The 25357-nt window shown below is 68.9% G+C and overlaps 5 protein-coding genes across 5 annotated transcripts; 2 read left to right on the forward strand and 3 right to left on the reverse strand.

Moving 5' to 3' along the window:
- Positions 1-603: 603 nt before the first annotated feature.
- CHLNCDRAFT_53766 (hypothetical protein) lies at positions 604-9058 on the reverse strand (the record flags this gene model as incomplete). Its single annotated transcript, XM_005845623.1, has 15 exons — positions 604-856; positions 1103-1258; positions 1468-1592; positions 1812-2174; positions 2428-2516; positions 2643-2933; positions 3427-4512; positions 4664-5429; positions 5675-5764; positions 5886-6105; positions 6326-7709; positions 7908-8110; positions 8267-8527; positions 8719-8816; positions 8966-9058. 15 exons carry the CDS (start codon positions 9056-9058, stop codon positions 604-606), a joined length of 5478 nt encoding a protein of 1825 aa, XP_005845685.1.
- A 663-nt stretch (positions 9059-9721) lies between these two features.
- CHLNCDRAFT_49012 (hypothetical protein) lies at positions 9722-11550 on the forward strand (the record flags this gene model as incomplete). Its single annotated transcript, XM_005845529.1, has 5 exons — positions 9722-9833; positions 10416-10531; positions 10719-10811; positions 11004-11129; positions 11428-11550. 5 exons carry the CDS (start codon positions 9722-9724, stop codon positions 11548-11550), a joined length of 570 nt encoding a protein of 189 aa, XP_005845591.1.
- A 362-nt stretch (positions 11551-11912) lies between these two features.
- CHLNCDRAFT_58544 (hypothetical protein) lies at positions 11913-13889 on the reverse strand (the record flags this gene model as incomplete). Its single annotated transcript, XM_005845624.1, has 6 exons — positions 13670-13889; positions 13393-13517; positions 13072-13212; positions 12752-12839; positions 12367-12440; positions 11913-12105 (listed from the first exon to the last, which is right to left on the reverse strand). Exons 1-6 carry the CDS (start codon positions 13862-13864, stop codon positions 11913-11915), a joined length of 816 nt encoding a protein of 271 aa, XP_005845686.1. The 5' UTR covers positions 13865-13889.
- Positions 13890-14972: 1083 nt separating this feature from the next.
- Positions 14973-19737, forward strand: CHLNCDRAFT_53768 (hypothetical protein; the record flags this gene model as incomplete). Its single annotated transcript, XM_005845530.1, has 9 exons — positions 14973-15000; positions 15196-15377; positions 15582-16766; positions 16989-17491; positions 18045-18069; positions 18371-18453; positions 18629-18848; positions 18975-19358; positions 19606-19737. 9 exons carry the CDS (start codon positions 14973-14975, stop codon positions 19735-19737), a joined length of 2742 nt encoding a protein of 913 aa, XP_005845592.1.
- Positions 19738-20721: 984 nt separating this feature from the next.
- On the reverse strand, positions 20722-25319 carry CHLNCDRAFT_136791 (hypothetical protein; the record flags this gene model as incomplete). The annotated part of the gene is made up of 16 exons (XM_005845625.1): positions 20722-20759; positions 20955-21030; positions 21179-21281; positions 21427-21782; positions 21964-21985; positions 22206-22270; positions 22487-22541; positions 22690-22803; positions 22952-23034; positions 23297-23365; positions 23609-23776; positions 23948-24103; positions 24313-24375; positions 24572-24646; positions 24862-25068; positions 25191-25319. The coding sequence occupies 16 exons, from the start codon at positions 25317-25319 to the stop codon at positions 20722-20724; spliced, it is 1779 nt and encodes a 592-aa protein (XP_005845687.1).
- Between the last annotated feature and the right edge of the window lie 38 nt (positions 25320-25357).

Here is a 25357-nt window from a genome sequence, read left to right on the forward strand (position 1 = left end):
TGTGAAATGCTTTCCATCTTCAATCATAGCCGCGGGCGCTGAGGGCGTGGCGTGGGGGTGAAGGGGCGGCCGCTGCTCGCAATCCGCCCCCGTGCTCCCAGCCGCCCGCGAGCCCGCTCCGCTCCCACCACCAAACCAACGCGCCCGTCGGGCGCGCCGCTTGGGGGGAGCAGCAAATGCCTCCGCTGGGCGTGGACTTGGTGGTGTGTCCTGACTCTCTCCTGCTCCTCCTGCTTGTGTGCGGCTTGTCTTCCTCGGATTTCTAGCAACTGTGTACTTTAATTCAAGTCTCCAAACTCGCTCACAGGGGAGCCGGCCGGCACTGATCCATCGGCAAAGGGTGCATTGTCCGGCTTGGTGGAAAGAAAGGGCGCATGGGAACGGGGGAGCACGCAGCAGAGTGGAGCAGGAACGGCCTGTCGGGGCCACATTTAAATACATACACACGACACGGGCAGCAGCTGGCGGCCGCTCTTCTCACAGTATAGAGACACATAAGTGAAGGGCTGGGTGGGGACACAGCAGCTGCAGCTGCAAGGAGGAGCCAGGGCCGCGTGCCGCCGCTGCCTGCCCCGGGGGCACACCCCACGCGCGGAAGGCGCCTCACATCTCGTTGAGCATCTTCTTCCTGAACGCCCGGTCCACCGACGCCACATCCATGCCCGCCTCCTGCTCCCCCACCTCGCCGCCGCCGCCGTCGCCGCCCCGCTGCCCGCCCTGCGCGCTGCCGGCCAGCTCGGCAAACAGCGCCAGCGACTGCCGGGCCAGCACCGCGCCCTTGTAGGTGAAGAAGCCCACCAGCATGGGCGCCAGCTGCAGCGCCAGCCCTGTCTCCTCCGCCACCAGCGTGTTGTACCTGCGGCACGGACGGCGGTACAAGTGGCAGTACAGGCGGTGCATGCCTCGGCAGGCTCTCAGGAACTGTGTTCAGGTCCTGATGCCGAGCTCTGGTTGCGCGCGAGAAGCTGTGATGGCCAGGCAAAACGCACCCCACACCCACACACCGCCGCCACCAAACAGGCGAGCCAGCCAGGCCCACCACACATAGGCACACAACCAGGCACACAACCGACTCAGCCCCCCGCGCCCCCTTCCCCCCCACCTGTTGTAGCCCAGGGCCAGGATGATGGGGATGAGCAGGCGCTGCTGGCCCAGCGCGCCCGCCAGCCCGCCGCCCACGCCGTCCACGCTGCGGTTGAGCAGGCGCAGGTAGACCAAGCCTCCCAGGGCGCCCACGCCGTAGCTTGCGGCCACGTCCCTGCACGCACCGGCGGCAGGCACGCAGGCGGCAGGCACGCAGCGGCAGGCGGCTGGGCTGGTGCGCACACGCATGCGTGCGAGCGCGTTGCTGTGCGCGTGTGTGCGTGGGTGCGTGGGCGGCGCGGCCGGGGTGTGGCGTGAGGCTGGGCACTCAAGACGATGGGCCCCAAATGCTCTCAAGAAGAGCCCCTCCCCATGGTTCCCCACCTGCCGTAGAAGGCAAAGGTGGCGGCCAGGCAGGCCAGCGTGAGGCCCGAGGCCCAGGCCTGAAGCTCCGCCTTGAGCTCGTCGTACCGCCGCCGCTCAGCCTCCACCTTGGCATCCAGCGCCTCCTGCGGGCAGGCAGGTAGTGTGCAGGGTTTGGGCGGGCAGGACGGCCACAGGGTGGGGACGATTGTGTTCTGTTGTGTGGGGAAGGCGGGGTGAGGGCGGGGCATGCATGCTGGCGCGGCCGGAGCAGTAGAAAGGATGCCCAAGGCAAGGGCCCGTGCCGACTGAGGCACACACACCAACAGGCAGGCAGGGCAGGCAGGCAGGCAGTTCAACCGCACCTGGTCGGCCTCGTTGGTGGGAGCCACCGCCACCACCTTGCGGGAAAACTTGCCCGACCGCTGCCACTGCCGCTGCTCCACGCGGGTGGGCGGCACGGTTGCGAACCGCGGCGCCTGGCGCGGCCGCGGCTGGCGGGGCGCGGCCGGGGAGGAGGAGGAGGAGGAGGAGGCGGCGGCGCCGCTGCTCTTGCGTGCCCGCAGCTGCTGGCTCAGGTCGACGTCCATGCTGTTGAGGTCGACCTTGCTGCGCAGGCTGAGGAAGCCCTTGCCGTCGCCGCCGCCGCCGCCCTCGGCCCGCAGCCGCTCCCCCTCCTCCTGCTGCTTGCGCAGGCTTTCCTCATAGTCCAGCTGCTTGGCCCAGTCCTGCGCAAGACGCACCAGGCAGGAAGGGAGGGAGGGTGGGTGGGGGGTCGCAGGCTAGGCCGGCAGAGGATGCAAGGCGCGGCGAGGCCGGCCGGCATGCGGCACAACGGGGGCCAGGCAGAGGCAGGCAACCTTTTCCGCCTGCTGCTTCTCCCCTGCTGCATGCACTCGCCGCTTCTCCAACACACAACATCACGCCCCCACCTCTCGCCTCTCCCCACCACCCGCCCACTCTGCCTACCCGCCCGCCCACCTTGTTCCAAATAAAGTCAGACTCCCAGCGTGACTTGCTGCGCTTGGTGATGTCGCCAGACAGCCCGCTCTTCACAGGCAGCACCTGGGCTGCAGCGGGCAACGGCGGGAGCGGCGGCGATCAGGTCTGGGGAGGCGGGCCGAGACGCCGCGGGCAGCAGGCGGCAGCAGGCTGCCTGAGAATGCACACAAGGCAGGAACCATGCTGCCGCGCACCGCTGGGGTCGGCTTGGCCGAAGAAGCCTTGCTCTGGCTGCTTGCTGGCACGGCAGCGGGTGCTGCTGCCGCGTGGCGCGGGCGGCGGCAGCGAGGGGCTGTCGGGAGCGGCGGCGGCGGCGGCCCAGGGCACCGAGGCGGGCGCCACCCGGGGGCTCCTGTGGCCCGAGAGGACTGCATGCCGTGCCGCTGGGCCCGCACAGTGCGCGCCGGTAGCCGGACGGTGGAGAGACGGGTGGGCTTGCATGGTGGAGGTCACGCGGGCACACGGGGCAGCCCAGCACCGATGTCCTGCAGGCAAATACGGCCCGCACCAGCGGGAATGCTTCATGCATGTGCGCCCATGCGCAACCTTCCTCCTGCCTCGCCCAACCTTGGCGCCCGGTTCTCGCCCTGCCGCCGCTCCATCTCTCTCCCATGCGGCTGCGCATATCCCGATCAGGTATCTGGCACATATCAAGGTGCCAGCGCGCTTAGCTGCGCCGCCGGCCCCGCCCACCGCCGAAACCCCGCCCAATGGTGGACACAGCAGCAGTGGCAGCTACAGGTCCTGGCAGCACCTCTAGCTGGCACACCACACATGCACTCATTTTGCCACCATCCACCGGCAGGCACAGCACATCTGCAAAGCTGCACTCGTCCCCTACCCCTACACTACGTGACGCTGCCACCAGCACTGGCGACGTCAGGTGCAGGCGCTCTGCTGGCGCAGCGCGTTACATGTGGCGCACGCCGTGGTCGGCAAACACCTGCTGCTCGAACTGCCAGTTGTGGGCGGGCTCACCCTCGCCGCTGAACCCCACCAGCACGACGTCGTGGGTGGGCATGTACCGCTGGAAGTACTTGTACGTGATGTAGCCGGTACTGGGCAGCTTCACGATCTTGCTGAACTTGTAGTCGCTCCACACCCACAGCATGAAGTCTGACTTGTAGTCAAAGGACTCAAAGTGGGGCACCGCCAGCAGCTGCTGCAGCAGCAGCGCGTCGCCTTCGCCGATCTGGCGCACCAGCTGGCACGTCACAAACACGATGCGGTGGAAGCGCTGCGCCAGCTCGCCCAGCTTCTCCTCGTTGATCACGCCCTTGAGCATGGGCTGCTGCCGCAGGAAGATGACCATCTGCTGCGGCGGCACGTGGTCAAAGTGCGCCAGCGGGTCGGCCAGGTTGAACATGACGACCAAGTCCTGCTTCCCTATCTGCAGCCTGCCCCAGGTGGCGTTGGCGGCGGGGTTGTTGGCCAGCATGTAGACGCGTGGCCGCCTGCGGCGGTCCCCGGTGCTAGGCCCGCTGGCGGCGGGCGAGGCGGCGGCGCGGGTGGCCGCGCCCGCGGCGACCACAAACTGGCTGCTGCCGAACACCGCGCAGTGGTTGTAGGCCATGGCCGACAGCACAACCGTGGCGATGAGGGCTGCTGCGGCAAAGGAGCAGCGGTGGAGGATGGACCGCGCCTCGCTGGCGCTTACGCCGGCACTGCCGCTGCCGCCGCCGCCCCGACGCGCATCCTGCTGCAGGTCAATTAAAGGCAGGCCGCCCTTCTCCGCTGTCACAACAACAACATGGCGGCGGCTATCGGGCCTGCAGAGGGCCAGGGAGGAAGATGTCAAGTCAATCGCTCGAGTCAAGCAGCGCCTATACCCCTGCAAAGAGCTGCATGACTCACACTCCCATGAGCGCTTCAAACACGAATTCGCCCAACCGATCAAGTGAGATTTGCGCAAGCCAGCCTCAACCACTCGCCGGTAGACAACCGTCAGAGGCTCTGGTGATTTATGCGCGAGTGCCTGTTCGCAGTCCAGGCTCTGGGCAGATCGGCACCGCAACTGAATGCGGGGAGGCTGACATGGCGGCGCCAGCGCCGTCGGTAACCTTGCTGGAACAATGCTGATCGGCCTTTGAACAATGGATGCTTTCCAGTGGCCGTGAACAGTTGGGCAAGCATTATGGTGCAGCAGGAAAAATTGCACTCTCATCAGAATCCTCCGAAGCGGTGCGACACATGCATTCATGCCTGCCCTCTCAACCCTCCTCCTGCTGCCGCTGCTGCTGCTGGGCCCGCCGCTCCGCTGCCAGCGCCTTGCACACGCGCCTGTGCCCGCCGCGCCGCCAGTCGGCGTGGGAGCAGGCGGTGCCGCAGTACCAGGCCACACGGCACCCGGAGCAGCGCTGGCTTCCCTCGCCCTGCCCCGCCGCGCCGCCACCCAGGCCGCCCAGGTTGGCACACCCCAGGTAGGCGCAGCTGCGGCCCACCGCGCTGCGCGCCAGCTCCAGCCGGGCAGCTTCCACCTGCTCCGGCTGCTGGTACCGCTGGTACAGCAGCTCGGCAACCGCCTCGGCCAGCGGAAGCAGCCGCTCCAGTACCTGCCGCTCGAACGAGGCCAAGGTGGCAGCCGCCTCATGCGCCCCCTCCAGAGCCTCATCCAGAGCCTCCATCGCCTCCACCACCACATCCCACAGCCTGCCAGCCTCCCGCGCCGCAGGCACCGCGACGGGCGCCCGGGCCGGCGGGCCGGCCGCCCCGCTGGCGCCGGCGTGCCCGCCATCGCCGCCGCTGCCAGACCTGGCGGCAGCCAGGCGGGCCTCGGCGCCCGCCTCGGCGCCTCCCGCCTGTTGCCGGCTGGCGGGGCTGCCTTCCTGCCTGCCATCCAGGCTGCCCTCCTCGCCGCCGTCGCCGGAGACGTCGCCAAAATAGTCCAGCCTTGACAGCAGGACAAGGAGCCTCTGAAGGAACACCAACACCTGCAGGCACCCGGCCGCGCCGCCCTGCTTAAGGCCGCGCCCGCCAGCTGCCTGCGCCGCGACGAGCGGCGGGCGGGCAGCTTCCCTGGAGCTGCCGCCGGCCGCAGGCGCCGCGCTGCGCAGCTGGGCGCCCCTTGGGCGCCCCTCATGCAGCTCGGCTGCCAAACATGCGCAGGCCAGAGACAGAGGCCCCAGCTCTCCCCGCCCCAGCCCACCTGGACTTGGGTGGGAGGCTCGGGCGAGGCCATGCAGCGCCGTGCCAGGGCGAGCAGCGGCGGGAGGCTGCCGCCGCGCACCAGGGCGGCCGCGGCGTGGGCAGAGAAGGAGGTGGCGTGCAGGATGTGTGTGGCAATGCCGAGGCGGAGGCGCGTGGGCTCGGCGGCGGCCTGCAATGCAAGAAAAAAAGGTGCGGCAGGGTGGGGCACACCGCCGCACGCCCGCACCAAGTGCGGGCGCCCGCAGCACGGGAGGCGCGACAGTCGCGCCACGCCTGCTGCCACCGCTCACCAGCTGGCGCAGCCCATGAACCAGGGCAGACTCCAGCTCTGGCGTAACGCAGGCAGGCGGGGCGTATCCGGCTGCGTGGGCAAGGTTGAGCAGCACCTGCTCCTGCAGGCCCGAGTCAAACCGATGCAGCAGGCCCGCAGGCGGCAGGCGTGCCGCCGCCATGTGCAGCAGAGCGGCGTGCGCGGCGCACATGCGCCGCAGGTCGCCGTCGGTGAGGGGCCTGCGGACAGTGGCAGGTGTGAGGGGTGGGTGGCGGGGCAGCGGCTGGGCAGGGGGCGGCCCCGTCGGCAGCGGCCCGGCTCCAGAATGGAGCGAACACAAGCATTCTGCGACAAAGGGATCCCCTGCTGCTGCTGCTGCTGCTGCTGCTGCTGCTGCTGCTGCTGCATGGATTCAGCGCCAGCTGGCGGGGCATGCACATGCCGGGGCAGGCGCCGCACCAGCGTGGCGCGGGGCGGCCGTCGCCGCCGTCGTCGCTGCCGCTGTCGCCGCCATCGTCGCCGCTGCGGCTGGCCGCGGCTGCCTTATTATCTTCTATGTTTGCCAGGGTGGAGCAGGCGAGGGCTGAGGAGAAGTCCAAAGATGTGGGCCCCAGCATGCGCGGCCAGTCGCGCAGCAGCGGCAGCTCGGCGGCCTGCCCCGGCGCCGCGGCGGCGGCCCAGTGCACCGCGCGCGCGGCGGTGGCGTGCAGGTGGTACAGGCGCGGGGCCAGGGAGCGGTACGCTGCGGTACAGGGCGGGGCCTGCGGCTGGGCGTGGGTGCAGCTCTTCTGCTCGTCGATCAGGTTGGAGCCGTAGGCGGCGGCGAGGGTGCCCAGGTGGCTCCACACCACCACCAACAAATCCGCCAGGGTGGCAAACTCCTGGCCGATCGGGATGTCCTCGCCCATCGTGGTACCGCCGGTACCGGTACTGCCGGTACCGCCGGCTGCCACCTCCCGCTCCGCCTGCAGCCCCGCCAGCAGCGGCAGCAGGCGCAGGCCGGCGTCCGCGGCGGCGACGTACGCCTCCACCTGCGCCACGCTTTCCACGCTGCGCACGGTGACCGCCAGCTGCAGTGCCACGATCCACGTGCGCGCCAGGCTGGCCAGAATGTCCGCCAGCACCTCGCGGCGGGGGGCCGCCAGCACCGTCGAATGCGCCGCCGCCCCGTCTGTCGCCTGATTGCCGCCGGCTGCTGGCGCTGGCGCCGGCGCTGGCGCCCGCAGCTCGGCCGCCGCCTGGCGGATGACAGCTGCGGCGCGCGGCACCAGGCCCACCACGCGCCACGCCGCGGCGTCGGCGTCGCCCAGCGACGACTCGTGCGGCCGCGCCGCGCGGCAGCACTCGCACAGGGCCAGCACATCCCGGCCCGAGCGCAGCATCGAGGCCAGCGCCACATGGGCGCTCCAGAACAGGAGCGGGGGCAGGCCGGCGGGGCACTGCGCGGGCAGGCGCTGCAGCGCCGCCGCCGCCAGTCGCACCGGCGCCATGGCCTCGGGGCCGTGCATCAGCGCCACCAGCGGCGCCTTTAGGCAGCCCGCCGTCAGCAGCCACAGCAGGCTGCACAGGAAAGACAGCGGGTGCTTGCCGCCTTCGCCGCGCGGCGGCGCAGCGTCGTCGTCGGCGGCGGCGGCGCCGCCTTGGCCGCCGGGCGCCGGCAGCAGCCCCCCCTTGGCGGCGGCCGCGGGCAGGGAGTGGAGCACCAGCAGGCGCAGCATGCGCTCGCACAACGCCGCGTCTGACTGGGCTGCGGCGTGCAGGCCGCCCAGTACATAAGAGTCGTTCATCAGCAGGCTGGTGCAGAGGCCTGTGTAGTGCTCCAGCGCGACGGCCAGGCCCCCGCCTGCACTGGTAGGGCAAGGCAGGGCAGGGCGGCGCGGCAGGCAGCGCCGTTGCTGGAACGGCAGCACAGGAGGAGGAGGAGGAGCGGCCCGGGCAGGCTGCGGCGGCGGCGCGCTTGCGGCGCCCAGAGTCAGGCCGCAAAAAACAATGCGCGGGCGACTCGGCGCCAGCCGGCGCCAGCTGGCGCCAGCTCACCCACCCTCGACCGCCGGCCTGCCGCCCAGCGCCAGCAGCGCGTCCACCAGCGCCCGCAGCCAGCGGGCAAAGGCCTGCGGCGGCGCGGGGCCCGCAACAAACGCCGGGCAGGCGCCGCGGCAGGCCGGGTGTGTGGCCAGCATGTGGAGCAGGCCCACCATGGCGCACACCTGGCTGGCCGCCACAGTCGTGGCCAGCCGGTCGTCGCTGCGGGGGGAGGGAGGGCGCAGGGGCGGCCGCGGCTGGGCGCGAGGAGGGGCCTGCTGAGCTCAGCTTGGCCAAGCCAGGCAGGGCCCGCCAGCAAGGCACGCTGGGAGCATAGGGTCGGCAGGCGCGGCAGGGATGCGTGGGGGGCGTGCGCACCTGGCTACCAGGGCGGCCACGAGGGCCCGCCGCCCCGATCCAACCATCAGGCTGGCTGAGGCGAGCAGGCGGGAGCAGGCCTCGGGGGCGGCCCCACCTTGAATGGCCAGCACCGTGCAGCCGTGGATGACGCAGCAGGCGCCGCTGACCTGGCGCTGCAGCGCCGCGCAGTCTGCGTCCGCCCTGCCGCGCCCGCCCGCGCCGCCGCGCTGCCACGCCTGCTCCAGCGCGGCCAGGCGGTCGCCGGCCGTGGCGACAAACCTGCGGGGGGGAGCACACATGCGCAGAAGTTTGGGGATCGTAAGCCTGTCAGCAGGGCGGGCGGCGGGGCGGTGCGTGGGTGAGCGTGCATGGAACGTGTCGGCAGCTGCGCCCATTGTTCTGGCTCTGAGATGAAGCACAGACCGAAGCCACGGAGCCGTGTGTGCGCAGGCTTGCTGGCAGCTGCTCACCGGGAGACGTGCAGCCACTCATCGCGCACCGCGTCACCCAGCCCTTCAGCGACGCGCACGATTCTGTCGCGCCAGCCAGACCCGGCATCATAAGCAGCCTGGGGGAAGGGGAGGCCGGCGGGAGGCTCTCGGAAGGACAGCGTCGGGGCGGCGGCGGCGGAGCGCAGAACCAGGGAACGCGGGGCGGCGCATGCTCCCCAGGCATGCATGCAGCTGGTCACGCTGGCATCACACGCAGGCTGCTCACCTGAGCAGCCGCCAGGGTTGCCGACGGGCGCTCGAAGTGACGCAGCACGTCTGCCAGGGTCTCACTCCTGGTATCTAGGACACGGTTGTACATGGCTGCACGATTTGAGGCAATTGGCCACCGAATGCGGCTCCCCGCCGTGGGTAAGGGCGGGTCTGCCCCCATGCGGGCGCCGCCATGTGGCCCCCGCCCTGCGCATCAATGATTGATTCAATCTGACACTCTTCACTGTGTCAATTATAGCTTCTGGAACCTCTGAGTTCAATAGAAATTTCAAACGAGTTCGGTGGAAGGTCACATGTAGGCCTGCTGGCGTCGCACTGCGCCACCGCCGCCTGCACTTTGGGAGTGGCAGCAGAGGCGGCAGCAGGGCCCAAATGGAGGCCGGCGTGCCGAAGAGCTCAAGAGCCACAGTGCAGCTGCCCAATGCTCCTCGTAGAGAGAGGAGCCGACATGCCCCACCATCACAGAGAGGGATGGTTGTGCTCCCGCTCTGATGCCGCCCGTCTGTCGCCGCTGACGTGGAGCTCCTCCCTTCTTCAAACACGAGAACTGTGCACTCGGGAATCCAATTCGGCCAGCCTCCTAGCGCCCCAAGCTTGCTGCTTTGCGCCTCCTGCCCAGGACCGACAGAGAATTGAAAGTCAAAACGCGCAGTCTCGGCCCCTGCTGCACCCTGGCAATCGACCGGTCTCATATCAGGGGCTGACAGACCCGCTGGCAGTTGTGCAAGCGCGAGCAGGCACCCCCGGCCCAATGGCTCTGCCAGACTGCACAGAGGAGGAGCTGCAGGCGCTCTACGAGTGGGTGGACTCGGTTCCGCTGTCGCGTCCCAAGAAATCAATCACCCGCGACTTCGCCGACGGAGGTGAGGGCCTGGCTGCCGCCGCCGCCCGCCCACCCCACTAGGCCTGGGTGTAACCATACGGGTTAGTATGCTACGTTAGCATACTAATCAGTTATTATGGCATAGACGAATTTTGAGGGTGGTTACTACGCTTTGGGAGAGGGTTCATTCGGCATAGTAACCGCTGTCGGGGACGGTATAGTAACGGCGGCGTGGGGACAGCGCACACGCAAATCGGGGTCACTCTAAGCCTGGAGGGAGTAGAAAAAATCCTCATACATGCTCCAGAGCTCCCAGGGTGCAATTGTCAATGGGAAACGCATCTAGCACCATAAACTGGAACATGCTGCCTGCATTTCATGCCGCCAGCGCCGCTCTAACGCGCCGCTCTAACGCATACATATGGCATAGTACGGGTTAGCGGGGTTTTGGGTGGGTTACTGTTTTGTCTAACGGTGAAATAACCAAGTATGCTAACCATGGTTATTTAACCCATACTACGGCATAGCGAAAATGAGGGGGCAGGGTTACACCCAGGCCTACACACCCGACGGCCACCCGACGCTCGACGCTGCCGGGCGCCGCTGCCCCGTGCCTGCGCAGTGTTGATGGCCGAGCTGGTGCACTACTTCTTCCCCAAGCTGGTGGAGGTGCACAACTACTCGCCAGCCCACAACAGCGTGCAGAAAATGTACAACTGGACGACGCTCAACCAGAAGGTCGGTGGCAGGGCGGCGGCGCACGCGGGCCCCGCATGCTGTGCTGGCGTGGCTCGGTCCAGCCGCAGCAGGGTGCAGATTGCAGCGTTCTTCTCCTTTTCCTTTGGGTGTATCGCTCTGGAGCTTTCGGGCGAGCATCCATTGTGAATGCGTGCCTTCACGCCTTTCCCATGGGTGCTGCCCGCAGGTGTTCAGGCGCATGGGGTTTGCGCTGGCGCGGGAGCACTGCGAGGCGGTGGCCAATGCCGAGGCGGGCGCCGTGGAGAGGGTGCTCAAGCTGGTGCGGCACAAGATGGCTCGCTTCCAAGAGCAGGGCAGCCGCCCGCTGCCACGCCAGGGTGGCAGCGGCGGCGCGGCGGCGGAGGCAGCAGACCAGGCTGCGGCGGCGCCCGATGCCAAGGCGCCGGCCGCCGCCGCCGCCGCGGCAGACAGCATCGCAGCGCTTCGTCTTGCGGGCGAGGTGCCAAGCAAGCTGCTTGCGGCCGGCGCACTGGGGCACCCCGCCGCCGCCGCCGCCTTCCCCACGCTCGACCAGGCGCTACATGCCAGCCTAGCAGACAAGGAGCAGCAGCTGGAGGAGCTGCGAGAAACCAACCAGGTGGGCGGGGCGCGGATGGGGGGCGGCGCCAGCGCCAGCGCCTGCGTGCCAGTGTGGATGGTCAGGGGTTGGTCAGGGGGTGGATGGTGGATGGGCAGGGGGTGGTGTCGCCTCCCATGCTGCTGCCATGCTGCCCCTGCTCGCTGCTGGCTGTGTGGCCTGCCCTGCTATCCCTGTCGCCCTCCATCCCCACCCATCTGGCCTCCCCGTGCCATCCCGCCCCATCCACTACACCACACCGTGCCCACACACACCAACAACACACTCATATACCCACCCCGCCCACCCCGCCCCGCAGATCCTTGAGACCAAGATCAGCAAGCTGGAGCAGCTGGTGCGGCTCAAGGATGCCAAGGTGCAGGCGCTGCTAGCACGGCTGGCGGCGGCAGAGGCGCCGCCCGCCGCGCCGCCCGCCACCTGAGGCGGTCACCTGGCCTGGCGCAGCCCGTTCAGGCGGCTCATGCAGTGGCAGGGCTGCCCAGCAGGCGAGCCTGCCCAGCATGCGAGGACTGACTTTTTTGCTTGACTCACAGAACAAGGACAACGCAGCGGCGGGGCGGTGCGTTATGTTGACCATGGGGTGCGGCGCTTTCCATTTGACCCTCTGAGCCAGGACTGATTGTTCCAATCGACGCAACCAATTGTCCGAACAAATTTGGGACTCCCCTGGGCCATCGAGCAGCCACACATGGACTGCATGGTGCGCAGGCCAGGGCGCTGGTTCGGAGCAGATGGCCGCCGCCTGGGCCGCAGCGCCAGCTGGCGCCGCTGGCCTGACGCCGGTCAGTACTCTGGCACGGAGGGGTCGATGGCGGCGTAGGCTGCGATGCCGCCCGTCACGTTGCGCACGTTTGTGAACCCCTGCTGGAGCAGCCACTGGCTCATCTGCATGCTGCGCACGCCGTGGTGGCACAGGCACACCGTCTCCTTCTCCTTGTCCAGCAGCGAGCCGATCTGGGCGCTCCAAGACTCAAACCTGCGGCAGGAGCGCCAAGAGGCGGCAGCGGGCAGTGAGCAGAGGCCAGCAGGCAGGGGCCAGCGGGCAGGGGCCAGCGAGCAGCGGGCAGCAGCCGGCGGGCAGGAGCGAGCGGGCAGGGGCAAGTGGAAAGGGCCGAGCCGGCAGCGGGGTCCACGCAGCGTGACGCTGCAGCTTCAGTTTTTGCCAGCGGCACTGGGAACGCAGGCTCTGGCGGCAAACACATGCACCAGGCGGCACCGAGGCGGGCCGGGCGCGCACCTGCTGAGCGGCAGCAGCTGGAAGTGGGGCAGGCGTGCCAGCTCCTCCTCCCGCTCCTCCCGCACATCCACATACTGCGCAGCACGCGCGCCCCGGGTGCAACAGCCGCGCGTAAGCATGCAGGTGCGCAGGCGCGATGGAGGGGAGGCAGCAGTGCGTGGCAGGGCGCAGAGCGGGCCTGTGGTGGCCTGTGGTGGCCTGTGGTGCCGGCCCTACCACCACTCGCCTGCCCATGTGTAACCACGCCCCCAGCCCACTCTGAGACCGGCCCAGCGCTACCACCACTCACCTACCCATGTTAAACCACGCGCCCAGCCCACTCTGAGACCGGCCCACCGTCCCCTACCGACAGTAGCAGCAACAGGTATCCACGCCCCCAGCGCACCTGCACGTCCTCGTTGGCGCCAGCGCTGCGCGCCGCCAGCGACTCCGCCAGCTCCTGCACCGACATGTGCCTCACCTCGGCCGCCTGCCTGCGGCACAAAACGCAGGGGCGGCGTGGTGGGCACGCGGGGCGTGAGCTGGCAGGCAGGAGAGAGTGCAGGTGGTGGTGAGGGGGAGGGGACGCAAGGCTTGGCATGCGGCAGGCCTGCGCGGCGCAGCACGGCGCTGGCAGGGCGTCCCCGGCTCGGGCCGGTCATCAGCCCGCGCCCAGCGGCGGCCCAGGGGGGACCCCAGCGGCGGCGACCGCGCCTCGCCCCTCACCGCTCCGCCGTCACCGTCAGCAGGTGCACGCCGAACCGCGTCTCGCACATGGCCAGGGCTCCTGGGGCGCACCCAAAGGCCGCCTCCTCAAACTCCGCCACCGTCTGGCCCTTGGCGATCCACCCCAGGCTGCCGCCGTTGCTGCGAGGGGCGGGGGGGGCGGCAGAGTGGTGGGCGGCCATGCGGAGGCGGCTGTAGCCAGCTTGTGCAGATCCGGTCTCGACCCTTGCAAACATGCACGTGCCACACAGGGCAGGCCATGCCACAGCGCTAGCCGCAGCTCCTCCCTGCCATGGGCCATACAGGTGGCCCCCGCCTCACCTCCGGCTGGGGCACTGGCTGTGCTCCGCTGCCAGCGCCGCCAGGCTGGCCTCGCCCGCCTGGATCTGCTGGCGCAGCTGGGGCAGCAGGCCCTTCTTGTCGGGGCTCAGCAGGATGTGAGACACCTGCAGCGGGGCGGGGCGCGGGCTTCTGCTGGACAGGCGGCTGTGGCGGGGCTCGCGAGCGGGCTGTGCAGGGGGCGGCAGCGGAGTCAACGGGCTATCGCTTCTTTCACAAACTCCTTTCCCGCAACAAGGCACCCGTGGGGGCAGCTCACCTCCACCTGCTTGGCTGCCAGGCACACCAGGGAGGAGCGGTGCAGCGAGCGGCGGGCGCCGCCCCCGGCGGCGGCGGCGGTGGCGGCGCGCCCAGCTAGCTGCCGCAGCATCGCGGGTGAGGAGCGGGCTGCCTGTGCTCGCTGCTGGGTGTGCTGGAGCTGCTGCGGCTGGGTGGCGGAGCAGCGGGTAGGCATGCGACTGACGCGGCGTGTGATGGCAGCCTCCACCACAGTAGTTAGTCCAGCCCTCATTTCCGGGCCGGCATCTGCATCAGTTATCCTCCTATCCCAAGCTGCCACATCAGCGCCAGCGGCGGCGGCGATCGCATGTCGCATCTCAGTCAGGCTCCCAGGCAGGCTGGTCCGCTGTTGCTTTTTGATCCTCACGCTCATCAATGTGCGCTGCGGCATGCTAACAATAATTGTCAATAAGCGTCATCCTCCACCCGCCACTGGCTGGCTGCTTGCGCCTGGCCCCTGACGCCTGGGCTGCCCAGATGCCGGCTTGCCACGAGCTTCCTGGGCTGTCACAGGTTTGCCGGATGCAAGCAGACGTGGCAGAAGGTATGCTGCCATCAATCCAACCAAGCCAGCCCACAGCTTACAAGCACGGCGCCGCATGGCGCTGCTGCCGTTGCCATCGTGCGGCAGCGCTGCCTTCCGGGGGCTGTAGCCCGCACCAGGCTTGCGTGGAGCATTACAGTGCGATGCCCGCCCAGCTCGACACCCTTCTCATTGCAGACCTATTGCAGGTCTTCCTGTTGGCGCGCATCACTGGGGTGGAGTGAGGAGAAGGGGTGTGTGCGGAACGTTCCAACAGCCAGTCCCGCCTGTAAAGCCGCCCGTCGTGTGCAGGCTGCCGCTGGGCAGTGTGCAGCTCTTTCTGAGCAGTCAGAGTGCTTTAAAAGATGCTCAGCCAGCCAAACCCAGCCTGGCATGACCCATGGGAGGTGCCGGGGAGGTGACGCCCCGCCTCCGGGCGGGGGGTCGGTGGCTGCGAGGCGGCCAAGAACTGGCAGGGAAGGTGAATGCCAATCATCCAGCCCCTTGGCAGCCGGCTTATACCCAAGTCCGCTGGCGTTGAGAGGTGGTTTGAGGGTGGCCGCCGTTGCTGGCAGCATCGGTAGCTGTGCTTCGCCAGCTGGCGTTGTGGCCCGAGTGTCAGAGGCCGCGGCCTTGTAGCTGGTGCCCGTCTGACAATCGGGTCAGCTCTTTGAATAAATACTCGCATTCAGGAGTCCCTCCCAGGCACTATCACGCGGGGGTCGGGCACTCCCGCCTCCCACCCTTGCATCCTGCAGTCATGAACTCACATGCTTGGCCACTCACAGGTGAACACAGCCACCCCAGCCGAGTGCCTTGGGAAATGCAGGGGCCTGGGTGGGTCGGCAGCCTGGACCCGAACGCGGCGGCAGATGAAGTCCGCCAATGGTGCTTTTGGCGGCTGACAACCGGCTGAGCCAATCGTCAGCCGCGTTCGCCTCCCAAACCCCTCTGCACCCCGCTGCTCCTTTGCCTCGATGCAGTGCGGCCAGCCGCAGAAGCCGCCACGGCCACCGCCAGCGCCGCTCCCGCCGCCAAGAGCACTAGCACACACAGCTCCTGCCCGTCCACCCTGACGCCCCCGCTCAGCCAGCAGCGCGCCGGGTCGCGCCGCATGTGCCGCGTGCCCGGCTGCGTGGAGGCGCTGCAGCCAGGCTACAGCGAGGTGGGGGCGTGGGAGAGAGGGCTGTCGCGGCGCCTGCCGCCGCACCTGCCTCCCCGCCTTCGGCGGCAGCTTCCGGGGGCGGGACCGCCGGGCCGGCGAGCAGCCCGGGGAGCGAGCTCCCATGCTGCCAGCCCCCAGCTGACCCTGCCGTCCACGTGCCTCGCCCTCCCGCCGCCCCCTGCCCCTCCCCCGCCTGCCTTGCAGACCTACCGGATCTGCCCTCTCCACAAGCACGCGCCCAGCTTTGAGATGGAGGGGCGGCTGGTGCGGCACTGCCAGCAGTGCGGCAAGCTGCACGACCTGGAGGCCTTTGACAAGGCCAGGCACAGCTGCCGCAGGAGCCTGCAGCGCCACCAGCGCAACCGCCTGCTGCGGCAGATGCGGGAGGAGGGCGGGGCGCCGGCGGCGCAGGCCGCGCAGGCCCCGGCGCCGACGCGGCAGCAGCAGCAGCAGGTGCCACTGCTGGCGCATGCCCTGCCGCTGCCGCGGCAGGGCAGCATGCAGGGGCAGAAGCGCGGGCGGGACGAATGGCCGGGGCAGGCTCAGGGCGCTGCTGCGCCGGCGGCGGCGCCGGCAGGTGGCGGTGGGCAGGCTGCCGGGGCGGCTTTGGCGGCGGCGCCAGTGGGCTGCCCTCCAGCCGCCTGCTGGCACCAGCTGCTGGGCCTGATGATGCAGCAGCAGCAGCTGATGCAGCAGGACCAGCAGAACCAGTGGCAGCAGCAGCAGCTGATGCAGCAGGACCAGCAGCACCAGCGGCAGCAGCAGCAGCTGATGCAGCAGGACCAGCAGCACCAGCGGCAGCAGCAGCAGCTGATGCAGCAGGACCAGCAGCACCAGCGGCAGCAGCAGCAGCTGATGCAGCAGGACCAGCAGCACCAGGCGCAGCAGCAACAGCTGATGCAGCAGGACCAGCAGCACCAGCGGCAGCAGCAGCAGCTGATGCAGCAGGACCAGCAGCACCAGGCGCAGCAGCAACAGCTGATGCAGCAGGACCAGCGGCTGATGCAGCACCAGTGGCAGCTGCACCAGCAGCACCAGCGGCACCAGTACCAGCAGCTGCTGTTGCTTAGCCTAGAGGACGCGCAGCCGCAGCAGCCCACCACCCCACGCACCCCGCTGCCCCTCACGCCGCTGCCGGTGTCGCAGGGCGCAGAGGCCGCGGCGCCCCGCCCCGCCGCGGGGCAGCCCTCGGCGGCGGCGCCCGCGGCCGCGCTGCCGCCGCCGCCCTCGGCGCGCCCGGCCGCCGCTGTGCACATCGACGTTGAGCAGCTGCCGCCGGTGCCAGCCGACCTGCTGGAGCTGTCGTGCCTGCTGGGCTCCCAGCCCCTGCCCCAGCGCCCCCGCCCCGACCTCGTGCGCCGCGCGATGCAGCTGCTGGATGAACCGCTGGTGAGGCGCCCACACCTGCTTGCCTGCTTGCCTGCCTGCCTGCTGGCATGCGTGCTTCGCTGCCTGCCTGCCTCAGCTGCCTGCCTGCCAGCCTGAGCCGCCATGCCTGCCTGCGTGCTGCTGCCGCCGCCGGGGCCTCGGCACGCCGCCCCGCCGGCCCATTCGCCAGCCTGCTCACCCAGCTGCCGCGTCTTGGTGCCCTGCCGCCCCGCCTGGCCGCAGCCCGAGCTCCGTGACATGCCAGGCATCGAGGAGCTGCAGCAGTTCAACGAGCGCCTGGGCCTGCACCTGCGGGCAGCCTCCGCCGCCGCCGCCGACGACGACAAGGCGCCGAAGGCGGCAAAGCGTCACCGCCTGGCCGGGCCGGCGGCGGGCGCGGGCGGCGTGCCGGCCGTGCCGGCGCGGACCGCCTCCCCATCCCCGTCCCCCAGCCTGCCCCTCAGCCTCGGCTTTGGCAGCTGCGAGTGGGGCGTCCCCGGCGCGGCGCAGGCCACCAGGGCGGCGCCGGTCGCCCCGGCAGGGGTGCAGCCTCTGGCCGCCATTACCCCTGCCGACTCAGCCACGCTCGCCAGCTTGGTGCCGCGGCAGCCGATGACGCTGGCCCGCGCCGGCAGCCTGACCCCCGCCGCGGCCGCGGCGGCGGCGGCGGCCGTGGCGGCCACCGGGGCGGCGCCGGGGCGCGCGTCCCCGCTGGCGCGCGCCCCCTCCGCCACCTACGTCGTGCCGTGCGTTGACGGCACGGGGTGCACCGGAAACCTGCTCATCATCCTGCCCGCCGCCAGCGCCTGATCGTCCAGCTTCTCTAGTTTCCCCGACCGACGTTTCTTTTCTGCTCTCCATATCCTTCATCCCATGAAATGCCCCGCTGCCTGGCGCAGCCCCCAGCCTACTACAAGACCTCCCCATAAGTAGAAGTCCCGTGATAGCACCGGCCTCTGATTAACCTCCCAATTGGGAGCTGCCACGATTCTTTTTCCGCCATAGATTTTGTGTCGGCGCTCACTGCTATTCGAGTGCTGCAAGTTTGAGTGCTTGGCTCCAGCCACCCCCCTCCGAGCGACACAACGCCCTCCCCGCGATTCCTCCCTGTATGTCCCATTGTAAAGTGATCCAAATGACACTTGCCCCACCCAGGCGGGCCACTGCGCCAGAGGCCTGACGGCAGGCACCAGCACTGATGCTCTGCCGACGCCGCTAGCGCTGCCCGCCGCCGCCACTACTGCCAGTGGATGCCACTCTCCTCTCCGCCCCCGTATGTCCATTTAAACATGCCCTAAGGCTGCACATCCTCTGCTGTGCTCACGTGAGCCTGCAACTGCCATCGACTGGCACCGCTGGCTGATGGCAGCTGTTGCCGGGGGCTCCAGCGGGGATCAGCTCGCCAGCCGGGCGGCACAAGCCCAGACGGCGGCATGCGCAAACCCAAAGCTGCCTGCAGGAGGGGATCCCCCGCTCACTCGGATCCTCTGCCTGGGGAATGGAGAGCCTCCTGACAGCCCTGGAAGCTATGTTACTCAGGTATCCGGAGGGTAGTCCTGAGGGCACTGCTGGCAGCCAGGCCGAAGGTGTCGTGCACGTTTTGTTCGTTGTCATTCCATGCACAGGCATGCGTATGCACATTCATCATTCATCATATTGACGAAACAAAGCCCAACTTACCCTTCCAGCAGCCACCAAATGTGCAAGGGTGAGCGGGCCCTCTGCCGTCGGGCCTTTGTTCAGGCCTGCATTGCACGCCGATAGACTCCAGAGACCGGCATGGTCCCATGGGAAGCAACCCAGCGCAACCAAAAGGCCTGCTAGCAGGCTGCGATCACGAGTTCGGCCCCACGTTGCCCCTGTTCATTGCCCGCCCCATGCAGCGCCGTGGGGCCCACAGCAGGCCCGTCCGAGAGCGTCGGGCCGGGAGGTCACGTCGCCCCACAGCATGTGGGCAGCTGGCCCCCCGCCGCGCGCGCGGTGCGGGCCGCCAGCAGCACCGCAACCAGCCCGCCCTCCATCTGGCTGAGCGGGGAGGGTGCGGAGCTGCACGGCTGCCAAGTGCCGGGGTGCTTTGAGGAGCTGCAGGCAGGATACAATGAGGTGCGCGCGTGCAAGCATGGGGGAGCGGGCTGTGCGGAACTGCCGGTACAGCCTGCTTGAGGTGCACCTCACTGCACGTGCCAGGACATCTTGAAACCGGCTTGCCTGCCCTTCCCTGCTCAGCAGGACTACAGGATGTGCAGACGCCAGCAACAAGTGGCCCACGAGACGCGGTGCGGCAGCCCCCAGCAGCACCAGAGGAAGCGGACGCAGCGACAGCAGCAGCACGAGGGGCGGGGCCAGAAGCGCGGCCGTGCGGCGCTTGCTGAGGACTGCGCGCCAGCGGTGGACAGCCCAGGCACGCAGTCGTCAGCGCCGGCGGCCCAGGAACCGAAGCAGACCTGCTGGCCAGAAGCCTTGCATGCGCTGTGGCAGCAGCAGCAGCCGGGGCCGGCGCTGTACCAGCAGCTGCCCATGTCGCCGGCAACACCCCTGCTGGTGCCGCTGCCGAGCCAGGCCTCGAAGCGGAGCATTGTGCTCACGCTGGTGCCAGCGACAACTGTAGTGCAGGTCGCTGCACAGCACACACCGTCGCAGCTTCAGCAGCAGCAGGAGCAGCCCGTCCGGCATCTGCCCATCCCGCTGCCTCCCTGGGACCAGCAGCCAGTGCCGCCGCCGCCTGCCCAGTCGGCCCCGACCTGCCTGCTGGGCTCCCAGCCCCTGCCCCGGCGCCCCCGCCCCGACCTCGTGCGCCGCGCGATGCAGCTGCTGGATGAACCGCTGGTGATGCGCCCCGCCCGCCCTCACCGCTTGGCAGCCGAAGAGGGCTTCTCGCAGCATTACACGCTGCAGCCTGGCTCAGCGCCAATCCAAGCCAATTCCTTCGGGAACGCCTAATAGAATCGCCAAGGCTTCGGCACAGGCCTCCCCGGGACCCATTCACTACTAGTGGGGGGTACTGCACTTGGCGCGTCGGGCAGATCAAGTAATGGTCTAAAGCTAGACGTTAAAACCGGGAAGTTAAGCCTGTGGAGGCTCTTCCCCACCTTTACCTTTACCTTTTGCAGCGCATGGACACATGGCAGCGCACACCTGCACCTCGATCCTCCGCGAGCTGCTGACCTGCTGCGCCAATTGGCCTTGCCCTATGCACGTGGTGCCGCCGCCGCTGGGTGCGCAGGGGCCGAGGCACGGGACTACCCCAGCGTCGAGCAGATGGGCTTCCACCTGAGGCCTGCCCCGGCCAGCAGCGCCCCCCAGCAGCACCAACAGCTACAGCACCCGCCTGCGAAGCGGCAGTGCCCAGCAGCTCTCCCTCTCCCTCTGGCAGACCTGCCGCCAGCTGGCGCAAGCGCGGCATCGGCGCTGCAGGCAGCGATCGGCGGCTGGGCCGCCACCCCGCTCTGGCAGCGAGCATGTCAGCCCTGGCGGGGGGTCATCAGAGCATCTACCTCAGGCGGCAGAGCCAGCTGCCGGCTGGGCAGCTGCGGACCCGGACGAACATTCGCCGCTCAGCACGGCTGAGTCCATGCACTCGTGTGTGCTTGCCCCGCTGCTGCTCCCCCTGGACACACGACAGGGTTTCCCTAGCCGGCCTGGCCACTTCTTGCATGCATGGCTGGATGAAGGCCTCAGGAGAACATCTGTCACCCGCGCCCATGGCAGCGAGCGCCGCTCCATTGGGGCGAGCCGCCGCAGCGCCCGCCCCGCAGCTGCGGCGGCAGCTGAGCGGCAGGCAGCTGCCAAATGAACTGCTCTCCACATTCAGGAGCTGCGCAGCAGCAGTCATTGGCTGAGTGAAAACAGCAATTGAATGCACAGTCACATGCTGCAAAACGCCTGGAGTGCTCTGCCACGTGGCGGGTTCAGCGAGCGCTTTACGGGCATATGCATGCTGCGTGCCGCGTGCGCTGCCAGCCCTGCCGTTGGTTGCCTAGCGAGGCTTGTAGACCGCCTCCGCCTCTCTGCAGCCTGCGGGTTCAAAGCACATACACCTCATGTCGCCGTCCAATGAGGTCTGTGCTGCAAGCTTGTTCTTTCTGAAGCCAGAATTTAAGCCCACACAAGCATGCAGGTAAATGCTCCCCCAGGCCACCTGCTGCCCGCTCAGCCCTCAGCGACAGCCCAGCAACATGCCCCCTTCCAGCACCAGCCTGCCAGGCTCACCGTTATCGTAGCCCTTGAGCCAGGGGTAGGCCGCCGCCACAATGTCCCTGTCCACCTGATGGGGTGTGCCAAACTCCTGCGCTTGACAAAGACAGGCGCCGTCGGTAGCCAAACACAAAGCATCAGCATGTCACCCATTATTTAGAAGCGTTGAACATGCAGGGCCTGGGAGGAGGGGAGGGGCATTGTGAGGGGGAGGGGGAAGGCGACGGAGCGACGCCCACCTGCAGCAGCATGTCGCCGGTGTAGCAACGGGCTGCGCCTTCCAAGTTGGCTGAGGGGCGGATGGCGTGGCGCTGCATCGCCGAGTAGGCGCGCAGCAGGTCCCTGCGCCGACATGGGGGCGGGAGGCGGTTTTCGTGGTTGTGAGTGCACATGCATGGTGTCGCCACCGTGGCGTGGTAGGCGCTGCCCCAGCATAAATTCGTGCATGCACAGTGGCGCTCCGCCCAGCTGCCGCCCAGCTGCTCACCGGATGTAACTCAGCACGTCCTGCATGCGCACGTGGCGCTGGATGAACTGCTGCCCCGTGGCAGCAATCTCCCAAGGCATCGCCCCGCTGCCCCAGCTGTAGTTGCCGTCGGGGCCCCTGGCGGGCGGCTGCACGTCCTCGCCGCTCTTGCCGCCCTTGCCACCGCCGCTCTTGCGGCTCTTGCTGCCGGTGCTGCCACCGGCACCGCTCCTGGCCAGCAGCGCTGCCAGCAGCGGGTCGCGTCGCATCTCCTTCAGCTCGCGGGCCAGCGTGGGGGTCAGCTGGCCGCTGCTGGCCAGCGCCTCGCGGCCCAGGGAGCCGAAGGCGGCGTTCATGTCGCGAGTCACGTTGACCATCTGCAGCCAGTGGCAGGGCAGGGTCAGGCCATATATCTGGCATGGCAGCATCCAGGCAAGCCCACCCTGCCCTGCAGTTGCAGCCCCGTGGAGCACCCACACACTTCGACCAGCGGCCTGCCCTGCCGCCGCGGCGGCTGGCACTTGCCTGCTCGCACAGCCCCGCCTCATCGCTGCCCACCTCCACATACTCCACCCCTGGCCTGCAGGCATGGTGGTGGTAATGGTGGGTGGGTGGGTGGGTGGGTCGGGAATACGTCAGCCGATGCGCCGCGCATCCTGTGGGCAGCAACCTTTCTGGGCCAGACCACAGCCCGACTGCTGGTGAGTGGAGGCTGGCCGCCTGACAGGGTGAAGTCGCCACCCATGCGGCCATCCCTTGATACAGAATTCTTCTGTTTCGACAGTAAAGCAGCAGCCCACCTCATGGCCCGCGTATAGAAATCCCAGTACTCCATGCGGGGCGCCACCAGCACGCTGCCGCACACCTGCGGGCAGGCAGGGCCAGGGGGTGGTTGGGTGTGTTCATTGTCAGCGCGGTGCTGCTGCTGCGGGTGTACGTGGTTGGAGACACTGCGCTGCCACAGATGGAGGTGGCATGCCGCGCCGGGGACAGTGGCAGCGGGCAACAGCGGTCCAGGCTGCCGGCCCCACTGGGCTGGCTGGCAGCAGCCACCAGCGCGGGCTTCCTGGCAGCTGCTCACCATCTTCTGCTTGAGGTTGGAGGCGTAGGCCTGGCTTTCAATGTACACGCTGTACCTGCAGCAAATAATTGCAGTATGAAGTACATATGCGCAGTACAGGGAACAGCAGCAGGCACCAATTTGGTGCGCTGCCGCCAGATGCCCAGCGGGCACCCCCATCCTGCCTCTCACAATCACAGTGCCCGCCCTGCGCTGTGCCCCACCTGTAGTCGCAGCTGTCCTGCAGCGCCAGCGGCGGCGACAGTACGTTGAGCAGCGCCGCATCCTCGCCCCGCCCTGCCTCCTTCAGTTTATCCACGCACCCCACAAACACGCGCCTGCAGGGCCGGAGGACACACCAGGCATTGTCGGAACAGAAGCCGCTGAACCACAGCAAGCAAGCGCTGCCTGCCCCCCAGCCAGCCTGCCGGCGGCGGCATGGGCCCCAAGCATACTGTACTGCACCCTTGCTGTACCGTCGTGCACCTGAGGTGGTCCCTCTCGGGGTAGCGATTGTCCTTGGTGCGGCCCCGCCACGAGGCCTGGGGTATGCGGTCCAGCAGGCTGACCTGCAGGGTGGGGCAGCAGGCAGGCCACCACAGGGCGAGGCGGGCAGCATCAGGGCGTGGCGAGCGCGTCCGACGGAGCGGCGGGCGGCGCTGGCTGGCGCATGCTGCATCACACGTCGCGCAGATGCCTGCGCTGCCCTGCTCTGCTTGCAGCAGAGCAGCCGCCCAGCGCAGACCACAGCACAGTGCGGGCAGATGGTGCTGCTCAGGTCTCCGGCCCGGCCTGCCACTAGGGGCACTAGTGGCAGTACCGCCAGCTCACGTTCTCGTACTTGCGAGCCAGCACCTCGGCCTGGTTGCCCCAGCCATGCGCCGGCTTGCCCCAGGGGTCCTGTGCAGCAAGAGCGGGGTGGCACGCGCGGCGGCAGGTGACAGCGGCGCAACACGCGCACCGCTCGAGCCCGGCGCCGCCACTGCTCTGCTGGCATGCCTTGCTGGGCGGCCGCGCGGGCTGCGCTGCGTGGGCGCCGGGCAGGCAAGGCCGTCGGGACGAGGCAGGCGAGCGAGCGGGAGCTTCCTTTTTATGAGAGGAAAGTTGACTTCCTCTCATAAACACACCAAAGAGGCAGCTGACCTGCAGGTACTGGTGCTCGTGGCCCCAGTAAGTGTAGTCGGAAAAGGGGATGTCGGAGTGGTGCGCCGAGCCCTGCAGGCCCAGGATGGGCGCCGGCGGGGCGCCGGCGCGGGGCCGCGGGATGCAGGGGAAGTCGGCAAAGTGGAGGATGGCGTCGACGTCGGGGATCTGCAGCGGCGGCAGGCAAGCGGCGGCGGCGAAGGAGGTCGCAGCGCGGGCAGCGCCAGCGGCGGCGGGCGGAGGGCACGACTGAGCTTGCAGTACAGAGCCGCTCCCCTGCCACAGCCGCGCCTCCCACCACGGCAGCCCCCTCCTGCCCTCTGCAGCTGCCGCCCGCACCTGGCCGGGGAACATGCGGAGCGTCTCCATGAGGGCCAGCACGGCGTAGGGCACACGCCCCTTGGCGGCGGCGTTGCCTGGGCCGATGGGCGCCGGGTACCAGCCGCCCTCCAGCCGCTCGGTGATGTGGTGCACCCACAGCGAGCCGTTGAGCACCTGCAGGGGCAGCAGCGCGGCGCCACCCGCAGCCGTGGCGAGCCACACGCACATAGACGTGCATTCGAGTGGGTGGCGATGCTGTGGCAGGGCGGGGCTGGCAGGCCCGGTAGGCTCGCTCAGCGGGGCAGCGGGCGCGGCGCGGCTGTGCTGCCAGCGTGTCCTTGCTGGAACAGCCAGTCTGCTGTGAGGCCACACGAGCGCGGCACCTGGAAGCGCAGCATGTCTCCATCACAGTCGTCAAACATCATGGAGGAGCGCTCCACCAGCTCCTGCAGGGCAGGGGGTGAGGGGGTGAGGGAAACCCCATGCTCCGCACCTCGGCGTGCGGCCAACATGCCTGCGGTGGCAGGCAGCACCAGCCCCTGGAGGCGCAGTGCTGCCGCTGCCGCTGCCGCCGGCTTCTGCCCTCCCTCGCAGGCACTTTGCCTCCCGCTGCTGCTGCTGCTGCCACGCACACCCACGCACATGAGTGATACCGCTGTCCTTCCATGGCAGCAGGTCCCGCCGGATAAGGTCCAGGTAGAAAGAAGGCTGCGCCAGCTGCGGGTCGCAGCAGAGGGCGGCGTGGGAGCCGGCACCAAGGAACAGCCTCACGCCGGCAGCGGCAGCGCCAGAGGGCGCGGCAGCCTGGCAGGCACCTCGGGCGGCCACCCAAGTGTGGCGGTGCAGCTCCCTGCACCACCCCACGCCCCTGCCTCCACGCCCCGCATCGATGGATGGCATCATTGGACGCGCTGCTTCGGGTGCCCGCTCACCTCCCGCACCGCCGCCTCGTCCGCGGGCTCGTAGCGCGCGCTCACGTTGTGCGTGTAGCTGCCCGGCTGGCGGTCCCACAGCGCCTGCTGCAGGTAGGCGTGGCTCCTCTTGCTTACCTCCACAAACGCACCCCTGTACCGCCGCTGTACAGGGTCGTCAGGCGCCTCGTGCACGGTGATCGACTCGAAGGGGCTGGTGGTGAAGAGCTGCGGCGGCAGGTGTGGCGGGGCGCCAGGGTCGGGAGGTGCTGGCCAGCGTTGGGAGGCTAGAAACAGGAGTGGCACTGCAGTCACTGCCTCCACAGGCCACCCACATCCGTGTCAGGTACCTTGTAGGTGAAGAGGAAGACGAGGGCGCCGCCGATGATGTTAGCGGGCACGACGGGGGCGCACAGGCGGCGGCGTGGCGCCGGCCCGCCCCGATCCTTCGCCCCTGCCTGCCGCCCGTTTTTGGTCATGCCCACGCCCCGCTGCTGCGTGCAGGTGGGTGATGGAG

The sequence above is a fragment of the Chlorella variabilis genome (assembly GCF_000147415.1).
Source record: "Chlorella variabilis unplaced genomic scaffold CHLNCscaffold_17, whole genome shotgun sequence".
Taxonomy (NCBI): domain Eukaryota; kingdom Viridiplantae; phylum Chlorophyta; class Trebouxiophyceae; order Chlorellales; family Chlorellaceae; genus Chlorella; species Chlorella variabilis.